Genomic DNA, 12,123 nt, shown 5'->3' on the forward strand with positions numbered 1-12,123 from the left:
ACAGTATCACATACCTTGGTTTGCAGACTGGTGGATAAGGAAAGCAATTCTGTCTGGTTGATATTAAAATCACTGCTCATCTCAGAAGAGTCTAATCCATCTCTGCTGCAAGCCTTCACATCTGAAGGGCCGAGGGGAAGGGAGGAAATGTGGGGTCTGTCCAAAACACCATCATTTCCGCTGTCTACTTCAAGGTCATCAAGGCTTGAACTGAAGCAGACAACAAAGTCTTTAAGTCTCACGGATTTTATGAATCAGTCTCAACCTTAATGCCACAAAGCAATGATACGTCTGCATACTCTGATAAATGACAACCCAAGTCACACTCTTGAGTACCCTCACATTTTTCCCATCACCTGGTCACTTTGCACAGGACTTTCTGACCTAACCCAGTGGATCTGCAGTACAGATATTTGCATTGTCCAAGTCACCCAGATTCCCACCACATTTAGCCACCTCTGGAGGATGATATTCAGAACCAGGATAGTTATTTCCCTTAAAAGGAGATATTTTGTTCCACACAAGTACCTGCCAATCTACATAAACAATAAGAAGAACCAAGACAACTAGCTCAGATCTCAGCAGGAAGATACATAGACGTGTGGATTTTGCTGTGTGCCTATGTGCGCATGTGTGTTTATGTAAACCATACCATGCGGCTACTCACAGAAGTCTTTTCTACACCCGTGAATTGATGGGGGATGGAAAAGAAAACAGAGATCTGAAGGAGGGTCTGAAATAGTTTATGAGATTAATTTCAAAATATATACATTTAAAAACATATGTAGGTGGTGAGGCACTAGAAGAGGTTGCTCAGAGAAGCTGTGGATGCCCCATTCCTGGAGGTGTTTGAGCCCAGGTTGGACAGGACTTTGGGCAATGTACTGTAGTGGAAGGTGTCCCTGCCTATGTCAGAAAGTTGAACTAGACAGTCTTTAAGGTTCCTTCCAACCCAAGCTCTACTGTGATTCTATAAACATATTCAAAAATCTCTGGCTAAATCAATATATCGAACATCTAGATAATTTGATTGGCAGGGGTTCCTGTACAGAATAGGACAATAAGACTTCTCAGCAGCATCAGGCTGCAAGGGGTCTCCCACGTCGGGTCACACTGGCTGCACATGTGAGTTCATGGTCTCTTCATCAGTGCTACTGGAAAGACTGGTTGACTGCTTGCAATAACATTCCAGCCTTACAACATAAAACTTTAAGTTATGTGTGGTATTTCTAAATAGCCAGAGTTTCTACCAGAAATATTAGCACAGTAACTCCTTCCCACACCACTACAATTCAGTTTGCCAAAGGAGGAATCTATCAATACAATCCAAAATTACTTCCTTATTACATTTCTGAAGACCGTCTTTCACAATGTTTCCAAATAATATCGTATGTGATTTCTCAGAAATGTTATTCAACCGTATTATCAGTTATTGTCATGTTTTAAAACTGGAAAAGCAATACATGTCTATGTCAATAGGCAAGCAGTGCATGTCTTACTAGGGGTACCTTAGCCAGGATTTTTTTCTGACATAGAAAGATGTTTTAAAGATCTACTAATTAACTTGCCACATCACCCCAGATCCTTCAAGGAAGATGCCACTGAAATTACATACTGATTTTTCTCATTTTATGCACAATATTTGAACCATTTACACTGTGGATACATCAAGGTCAATCACATCTCTCTGAAAATTCATATAAGCTCTTAAAGCTTATATATAGCTACCTGACCTCAGTCTTACAAAGTTAGGAATAACTAAACAAGTATAGGAGAAAGAATGTTTATGTCAGAAAGGCAGAAGAAGATTATTTATGGTAGTGTGTATTTTATCCCCATAGCTAGTAAAACAGAAAGGTCTGAGAAAGATCAACTTTTAGTCTAATATTTGTTGCCTTATCCGTGGCAAAACATTCCTCCCAGTGGGATTTTATAGTTGCTTAAGGAAAGCAAGACTATGACAGAGAAAATGTTATTGATCACTTTGAATCATATTGATCAACAATGATGAATAGCCTCTACTGCTCCCTTTCCAATTGTTTTTACATAGATATGGTGCCCTAGGTCCAGTTAGTCCAAACACTCCTGAAAAGTGGAATACAAATTCAAATTTACTTCTGCATAAGAAGGAATGGACTTCAGGTCTCTTCTACCCAGAGCAGCAATACAGCATTTTTGTTGTTGTTTTGTTGTTTGGTTGGTTTTTGTTTGTTTATTTTTGGTTGGTTGATTTTTGTTGGTTTGTTTTGGTTTGGTTTGTTGTTTGTTTTTTTTTTTTTTGGTTTGGTTTTCCCTAGGGTATTAACCAATTGCTAAAAGCAAAAATTATCATTTCTTCTTCAAAGTTCTCTCTGCATTCCTGAAGCCAGTCAGTTCCCAGCATAACCAGCATAACCTAAAGCCATTTGACGGAGAGTCCTCAGAGAACTGGCTCTGCTGGCCTCACACTTTTTGTATCAGCACAAGAGCAGAAAAGTCTGAACCTATCAGAAACATGAACTGTACTGTGTACTATGTATTTTGAGGTTAAAAAGCATATAAATTCATGAATATGCTGTTCCTTCCACATATCAGTGCCAAGAAAGAAAAGACTCCTACAGAATTCAATGGATTTTGAACTATTCCCTTAATGACAAATAGTCAAACTATTCCCAAATAATGACAAAAAGTGAGAAAAACTCAGGGTGAAATTGCAATTTCTGACAAAAACACCATAATGAAAACTTACGGTGAAAAGCTGATTTCTTTTTTGTATATTACAAGAAATTTTCTTTGTATTATTACAAGAAAAAAGGTTAAAGATATATAAAATTTGCATTAAAAATTAATCTGCTTAGAAGACACCTTTTGTTTGTAAATAAAATAAAGATAGATAAAAGTCTTCATAACTATCATATAAAAACAGATCATTAAGACAATTTAAATATCAGTTAATGAAAACAGTGATTTTACCCTGCCAAAAATATTTATTACTTCAGATTCTGCCTCATCTTATAAAATAAAAGATTATTGTAAACAATTCTTACTCTGGCCATATTATTGAGTCAATTCCATACCTTTTTTCTTTCATGTCAGCACAAAGTCGACCTCTCTTCTTAATTAATGTCTTATATGGAATGTCTTGTGTGGAATCTGGTCCATACAGATCAGAAGGTAAAACAGTATGCCTTAAACCTACATTTTTTCTGTTTTTTACTGACATTTGATTTCTTTCATTGGGATCACATCTATATTGGTCATTCTCCTCCAGAGACAGAGTCGAAGAGCTCTTTGCCACTGATGCTGAGTTGGTGGAATTCAAACATGTTTCACTGCTGACACCATCTCCATGAATGTAGTTCATCTTTGAATCCCCAACCTGCAGAGGAAAAGCAAATGCTGATAAAATGTAGTAACAAGATATCTTGTCAGGGAACAAGGACCAAGTTAGTTTGCCATTCTATGGTTATTTCATTTTTTTTCCTCTGTTACTTTTTGTAGCATGTGAATTTATAGGTCTTTTTATACTACATGAACTGAAGATAAATTTTATGGCTAAGAAGTTCTAGACCTTGTGCTGCTGTTTTGCATGACAGTAGTAATGGATTGACAGTAATTGATAGTAACCAAAAATCTTGAAGTCAATCAAAAAATATGCATAATACATTAGTGGGGAACATATGGAAGAAAATTTAAACTATGCAATTTAATTTGGAAAAATCAGCCTATACATTACGCACACTTTTATTTTTTCCATACTGGTTCCCTGACCTTTGAGATAAAAATGCATGACCTGAAACTGAGGTTCTCCACATAAGGATGAGAAAGGAATCTTTCTTTTTTTGTCATTAAGCAGTTGCAAGCCATGAGGCATCCTTTCTCTGGCACAAAACCAAGAATGCAGCTAGAAACTGTTTTCTCAGGAACAGGGATTAGGATTTAGACCCTGTTTACAAACGCTTAATTCTTTATGAAACTAAGGTTGAAATTCTCTGTCAAATCTGCATAAGATATTCAATTCAGTTTGTTGTCAGTCTTTTAGTTAGACACTACTGCTGTCTAGATAGATGCAGAATAATATTGAAAAGCCAGTGAAGACAACCTCCCAAAAGCACCTGTATAAGCAAGAAGGAATGAAGGAGTGGAAGTGTTTCCAAAGTCCTCTTTTTTCAGATGATTGATTACCTTCTCTCCATCCCCATTTGAGATGTATTATCCCATTCATAACAATGTTTCATAAGAGATGGAAAGAACTGCTGACATTTTTACAGCGGTCCATATTTGCAATCAAAGGTAGTTCTCTTGTGCTGTGCAAATGAGATGCATAAATGAAAAATTATTCTCCCAGGTTTTACAGCTGCTCCTCCCTCCGAAGTTATCACTGTGCAGGCAGTGTTTCCACTCCACACAACCACAGAGTGGGTCAGTGATGCTGGCAGAGCAGTGCTTAAAGGAGAATTTTGCCCCAGTCAGCAGTTTGATTAAGTTAAAGTGGCTACACGTTGAGCTGTGAAAGGGTAGTAATCCAAACTGAAGGTCCCACAAGCAATATACTCAGGTAACATCTGCATTTCTGCAGCTCTGTCCTTACCACCACAGTATTATTAAAATCAAGGATTCACTGATATTCATAAAGAGTACCCTGCTATTTACTCACTCCTAGGTCATTATTTCATGCATCTCTCAGTAACTTTAGGTGCATTTTGAACATACTGACATCTGACAGAAACTTCTGCCTCAGCAGTCATAGGACTGCAGTGTATGTAGTGCTTGAATGGGGAGAGGGAGAGGGAGAGAGGAAGGCACAAAGGCATGAAGAAAAAAAGAGAAAGCAAGAGAAAGAAATCACACCTCAAAATCTCAGCCTTTTTCTAACATTACGATATTATCATTTCTTACTCCTATATTGAAACTTTCACCCAAGTCAAAGCTCATAGTACATTATAAACAAATAGATCACTTCAGCCTTCACTAAAACATAGCCTCATGCTGCCAAAATTTTGCAGCTGTTCAATTACACACAATGACTAAGATTGGATTAGTCCCCCTTCCCCAGGTTATGATACAGAAGTGTGACCATGAGGAGGTATTTCAGGTGCAATGCACTGATCTAAAATACAGTTTGGTCTGCATGCTCTCTAACCTCCAGTGCTGCTAATAAATTGATAAGAAATGTGAATACCAATCCAGGAGCTCTGCATCAACTCTAAGGCACTGACTTCAGCTTCTCACCTTTCCATGAAGTTCAAACATAAACTTACTTGGTCTACTACCATGCAGTTTGCATATATTTCGTCTCCTCCATTCAACACGGCAGAATGTCTGGCAGCAGCAAAGAAAGTAGGTGGAGTTTTGAGCTTCCTAAGAACATCAAAGGTAGGATGTCTCTGCTCTGGAAAAAATAAATTGTGGAAAATAGGCAATTATTTCTCAAACCATTTTCTTTTTTATGTAATGTCATAAAAAATTGAGAAGTTTAACTATTAAGCACCAAATCTTAAGATTACAATTTGAGAAATGTTTGCGTGGCCTCTCAAACATCTGCCAATTTCTTAATTGCCTAACACTTGGTATATGTTTCTAGAAACCTATAGCCAACAAAACTACAAAAGATACCACAAAATGATTCATAAAAAGTAAGTGTTCCTGCAGCTTGGCTAGGAACACCTTCCAATTTTCCTACCAAGCTAGAACTTTGTACAGTCTGTGGCTGCAGAAGTATAACCGCAGTAAATAGGACAAGATTTATGGGCTGGAATGAAATATGTAGGATTCTGGCCTATATGTTAAATATCTAACATCAGATGCATTATGCGAACAGAATACAGTCCATTTGCAGCCAAATAATGACTTTGACAAAGCATTCTGCCTGCTGGGAGCAACATAATCTTAAACCAGTGAAGTAAATTACTGTTATTAAAACAAACAGACAAACAGCAACAAAATTTTAAGATAGAGATAAACAAAATACTACTGATAGTGTCTTTACAGGGTGACAGAAATCAATTAAGGTTTGGTCTGTGAACACAATGTTTGGGATGAAGACTGTACCTGATCTGCTTTTGCTACTGAAAAGATAAACAACCAGTTTCAACAGCGAACAATCTTTATCAGAATTTCAGGACTTATATTTCTATAGTGTGTTTGTGACTGTAGATATTACAGAAAGCTGTGTGTGCTGACTCAGTATTTCAGAGTTCTGAGCAGCAGAAAACCCAACCAAGTGCTATAGAAACTGTCAATCTGTCCTGTTGGCACAGATCTCTTGAAGCTGCTTTTGAGTATGAGGAGCATGCACCAACCTAGCACCTGATCTGGTCATCAATGCCTCATAGTATCTTCTGATTGTAGAAGGCGCAAAGTTTCACAAAGTGGGAGCCAGTCCAGTTCCATAGAGTGTGAAAACAGGTATATAAGATATATTTCTAGAACTGCTTCTGGAAGACACCGTGCCTATGGCCATCAGATTGCAAGAAGAGTTACAAAACACTGGATTAGAAACTACGCTTGACAAGATCTGGGACATTAATTCCTTAAAAAAAAAAATCCTGGACAATGGCCAAAAATGCAACGCTACACCACAGCTTTTATTTAATTTTAAGATCCTATCTCATAAAAGCCCATGAACAGTAAGCTCTATACTTAGAGAAAACTGGAAATTCCCATTTAGAAATGGCACACTATGAACTATTTTGTTTCTAGTCCTGGCAGGCTTTGTGGGATCTCATACCATTAAAAACATCCTTATATCTCTCATTTTGCTTCTTCCCTCCTGTAGGATTTTTAACATGATTTTAGTGACTGCCATCTTGAGACTTGCTAAAGCTACAAACCATTTCCTTATGTCTGCCAAAATCCTGAAGTCTTTGTTTATAAATAGTGTAAACCATTGTTTTCTACAGCAATTCATCAGACTTTGGCAGCTAAAATCATAAGGAAATGTGATTTGGCAAAACAGGCAGTGCTTTCTTGTAGCAAGCGAAGTTTTCCGAGTGCTGATCTTAAACCAACAACCACTGAAGAAAAACATATTAAGCTCTACATTGCCTCTTGTGCATTCACTGTCTCCACTGCCTCCCCCAGGTATGAGCCTGGTGGGTACAGCTGGAAGGGTGGCATTTGGCTCCTGTGCTCACTGAAGGAGGTTCAATTATATACCCCCAACCAGTCTGCTGTTAAACATGCCTCTAAATATTCACCAGAGTTTTAAGTGAAAAGGTGAAAGAAAGCAGGGTATTTGGGGCTTTGTGATGCAGCACGATTCCACTGAACTTCCTTACCCACTTCGCCCTCAGATTTCAAACATACATGAAGTGATGACCATATTGCACTAACTGTGTTAACCAGAAAAGCATTTCAAGACTTTGCTGAATGCAGGGGAGAGCATTATTAATTACAAGTAACTTATTTCTACTGGAAAGGCCAGCTTAGTTTAAAGGGGGACAAAACCATAAGGAATTTCCACATCATGCACTGAATTCCTGGAGCCCCGCTAATTGTTATGCTAACAGCCTGCATAATGAACAGTTACGAGTCATCATCAGTTTTACAGGGGCCATCAATACCTTTCACCAGTTTAAAATGACAGCAGGTAGTAATAGTTCACTGCACTTGGTGACAGTGTTAAAGCCCAGAATGGCCTTTTGTTGTTGTTATTTGAAAGGTTAGGAGTATTGATTAAGTGTATTTTCAAACAGTATCTCATAAATATCCCCCACCCTACCCAGTCAAAGGCGTTGTTATTCCCATTGCAGATGCAAATTCCAGCACGGTGTATGAAGAGACATTAAGACTGGCATCTCTTTTGGCAATGAAGGTGTCCCAAAGAGATCTAGCTCTGAAAAGTGTTGGTAATGGACTTCAGGATGCTTATTAAGGAAAACACGATCTAAATATGACACAGAATAGCCCCAGCTCTCTGCTGCTGAAACAACCCAGCAAGCACGCCTCACCAAGCTGATCCTCCTTCTCAGAGCTGAATGCTCTGACTGTATACTGTGCCACAGCCACCAAAAGGGAATAAAATAAAGGCATGTCTCCCTTTAACAGAGCATGTGGATCTCTGCCATCTGCCTGGTAAGATGTATGTAAGATGTATGCATTGTTTAGATGCAGGTGAACAAAAGCCACAGTGCTTGGAAGGATAATCTCCAAACATGGATAAAATAAAAGACATGGACCACCAAATGACTAGGCACAAGTTCTCTACATCTTTTGTTATGTCATGTTGTCATCAAAGTTATTCAGCAAAAGCTGCACATTTTAACAGGCACAAAAGCTCGTGAAAATACTTTAACTTTAGAAAACACGTGATCATCATGGCAGTAATTTAAAACATGCTTAATACTGGCATAAGAAGATGTATAGCCTTGAATGACCTGTTTTGGAAAATGGTCCAAACCAGTATTATGACCAAGTTCATAATACTGACTTTTACCACAAAAATCAAAACTTAAATTTTCTGAGAAGGCACATAGTAAAAGGGAAGTGAAGTACATCAGTGTGACCAAGCTGAGAGCCAGGAAAGAAATTACAAATTCCCCTCTCTAGATGCAATGAATAGTTTTCAGACAGCTCATCACATTTACCCCCAGCAGTCCAAATAGGGGTTAATGTGTAACTGGAAGTAAGAGAGGTATGAAGTCAGAGAAGAAATGCAGATAACTAAATGCATGGGTCATGTAGGACTATGGTAATGTTCCTCTAAATCCAGAGGTGGTCACCTGAATTTCACAGAAGTCCACAAATTCCTGACAAGGCACCGAAAAAGCAATATGCATATTTGGAGATGTGGACTGTATGATTACTTTCAACCGGGTATCTTCATTCCTAGCCTGGGAGTCTTAGTGCTCCATTCAGACAATGCAACCACTCCTGGGAGTAAAATTAAACAAGCACATGAGAACAGCACTGCACTGTGCATAAAGTGAGGTAGGCTTTGAGGTGCTGTTGTCACAAGCCTGAACGTGACATTTAAGTGTCCTGAATCTGTGGAGCGGAAAACTAAAGCACTGTCTCCATGATGTATATGGGAAACACAATCAGGCAGCTGTATGCTAGAAATCTTATCCAGGATGTTCCAGACGTGATGCTACAGTAGCCACTAAGAAAAACAGACGATAAAGGCACTTTTTAATCATCACCTTTGATTTTTGTCACCTAAACCTGGATAAGAAGAGAGCAACCTCATCCACCATGGGATTCACAGCCCTCACCACCCTCTCTGAAGCAGGTACTGTAGCTGTTTGCAGTAAATCAATGAGTATAAAGGCAAAAATAAGTTTGTACAACACCAAAATGCAAAAACTACATTTCCAAAACAGAGTATGCTTGGTTTCTTAGTGTGCTCTGTCTTGTGAAGCCTGAGAGGTCTCCAAGCAGGGACAAATGCTGAACTTGGGGTGAGAAACTTAAAATTTGAAAACACTGATGTACATAATGCAAAGTAGCATTCAAGAATTTCAGCTTTTGAATTTCCCACCAGAAGTCTGCAGAGCTTTACTACCTCCCGGGAAGAGAAACCCCAGACCGTGAAACCAACAATGGGCTTGGGGAAGAAGGAAGGAAGCTGACATTTATTGCCCAGATCAGCCGAAGCACCCAACACAGGTACATAACTCTTCATGACTTTTGGGGTGGGGAGGAAGAATCCCACACTGCCTCCAGACAGCTCTCAGGGTCCCTTGTTCACTGAGACCCGAAGCTGTACACGACGGAAACGCAGCTGCAAGGCACCATGTCCCACACCTGGCCATGTGAAAACAGGTCACGTTCTGCCTGGAAAGGAAGCGACCAACACAGCTGTCCCGGAGCAAAGTGGAGAAGAGCTCATCCCCTCGTAGAGGTGCTTCTCCCACCTTACTTGCTGCCGGGATTTCAACACCCCAGACACTTGGAATTTACCACTGGAACACACAGGTGCACCCGGAGCATCTTCTTGCTCCAGCAACACAACATAGTCAATCACCTGTGCACACAAGCCACATGTGTTGGTATGTTATTCAAAGAGACAGGAAGCAAGATGCAACACTATAACATGAAAACATCAGGAGCGTATACAATGCTCTGTAACACATAAAATATCTAAGAATAATAATGCTGTCTCAAGGTAAAATAAAGAACAATCAAAGTGCCATGGAGGATGGGTGAATAGCTACAACATATACAAATAAATCAAGTACTCATGAGAGACACAGACTGCACACTACACAATTTGCAATCCTTTTCATCTTCTTTACAGATTGTGTACACATCCATACACATTACAAAAACTCCTCTGCACTTGGGAAATAACAGATTTCCCCACAAATAAAAGGTTCATAAATTGCTGTGTACGTTAAAAAGTGCATTCTGTACACGTTTTTTGCTCTAAAAGTTAAGGTCAAAGTCTGAGCCTGTGTAAACAACATGATTCTCCTCACTCACTGACTTTAATGACACTGACGGATCTTGATTCTCTTATTTGTTCTTTTCCCTTTCTGAAACAAACAAACAAAAAAACTATGAAAGGAAATATAAAGTACATTTTTTCCACTCATCCTCTTTTCTTTGCTTCTAAAAGCAGGAAAAAATATATTTCCTTGTTAAGGCTTTTAGTGATAATTCTTCCTAACACAAATTTTCTGCTCGGTGCCTTTCCATCTCCTTAAAACTCATTTTCTCATACTGACAATTTATAATGCTTCCCTGTCAGAGGCTTCTCCACAAAGACAGACAATATCTAACTGCACCAGTATCTGTGCAAAGAATGACTGACCCTGCCATCTCTTTCTTTTACAGAAAGCAAAAGAGTTCCCTCTTCGTTCTGATAATATTTCTGTACATAATTGTAAAGGTTCTCTTGTTAGCTGTTGAGACATATTTGAGTTACAGAATTCCCCTTAAGTGAAAACAACTGTAGCTAGCAGAACTTTGCGTAGCTGCAGCAGTGCCGTTCTGCAAGCTCCCATGGCACCAGAACTGCTTAGTGAGAGCAACACATACAGCCTGAAGAAAATAAGTCCTGAGAGAGTAAAGAAATTAAAACAATTTTAAAGAACAGTACATAATTTGGAGAAAACACTTTTTTCCTCAACAATTTTCAGTAACATTATTTACAAAAGCATAACTAACAGTGAGGTAGACTTTTGACAAAAAGGAAGAAAATCTGCCTCATTACAGCTGTCGATAGCCACCTGCACACAACCAGACAACAAAAAAGAGGCAGAGCAAGTAAGCAAGAGTCATTTAAAAGAAGACAGCTTTTTCTACCTTGTTTGGATGCCCTTCTTCGAATCCGCATTTTAGGTAGGGAAGGCCAAGAGTAATTAAAAGGTGAATCAGAGTCTGAGTCCATTTTTTTGCTCAATAAGCAGAGAGCAGATTCTCAAAGTTGCACTTTGTTGTTCTCAATTGCAAGTCAAGTCTAAGAGTGATGTAAAATAAAGGAATGGACAAAGAAGGATCAAATTGCCCACTAAACACAGGGGAGGGAAAAGCTGTAAATGTTTGCTCTCTTCAGGCGTCCAGGCATGTAGACAGATCAGGCTGCAAATATTAAGGCAGAATCAAGGAGGTTAAAGTATGAGAGCTTCGAGTGGAGCTGTTGCATCGTGGTCCAGAGCTATTTGAAAGGTCATTGTGTGCCAATGAATCATTAACTCACCTTTCCATTTTGATGTAAATGAAAACAATAGGAGCTGAGTAAGGAATGAGAAAATATGTCTCAAAAGTAAACAAACCAGTGTAAGGTTTTTCAAAGCTTCATTTCCACGTTAAAGCTAGGATTTACAAGAGTCTCAAACTGAGGACAAGCAAAACGCTGGGAGCGAAGAAGCAAAAGATTAACAGTAAACTAAGAAAACTAGTCTACCTGCTGGACCCTTTATAACTGCGGAGAAATGCCTCCCCTCTCAGTGTTTTTGACTTTGGCAGACCTTGGGATGTTGCAGCTGGAAAGCAGAGATAACCCACTCAAAAGCCTGTCGCTCCCATCTTTCTAGCTCAAATGAGCATAAAGCTTAAGTGTTATACAGAAAGATTACAATGTCATTAGAGGAGCTCTCTTTCCAATAATATTTAGTCTGAATAGTGTTTTCTCCATCACACAGTCACCAAGTGAGACAGTGAATCATAAGGATTTTGTAGAGCTGGCACCTTTACAGC

The 12,123-nt window shown here is 38.9% G+C and overlaps 1 protein-coding gene across 6 annotated transcripts in view; it reads right to left on the reverse strand.

The window, feature by feature from the left end:
- The window catches only part of ARHGEF28 (Rho guanine nucleotide exchange factor 28), a 127,198-nt gene that overhangs the window by 48,641 nt on the left and 66,434 nt on the right, over positions 1–12,123 (reverse strand). For all 6 annotated transcript variants that reach the window (XM_068666818.1, XM_068666816.1, XM_068666819.1 and 3 more), the window contains 3 exons: positions 5,241–5,371; positions 3,057–3,358; positions 15–210 (listed from right to left, as the gene is read on the reverse strand). In XM_068666818.1, coding sequence (XP_068522919.1) covers positions 15–210; positions 3,057–3,358; positions 5,241–5,371 — 629 coding nt within the window. The remainder of the gene's footprint in view (positions 1–14; positions 211–3,056; positions 3,359–5,240; positions 5,372–12,123) is intronic.

Source organism: Anas acuta, chromosome Z, assembly GCF_963932015.1.
Source record: "Anas acuta chromosome Z, bAnaAcu1.1, whole genome shotgun sequence".
Classification (NCBI taxonomy): Eukaryota; Metazoa; Chordata; class Aves; order Anseriformes; family Anatidae; genus Anas; species Anas acuta.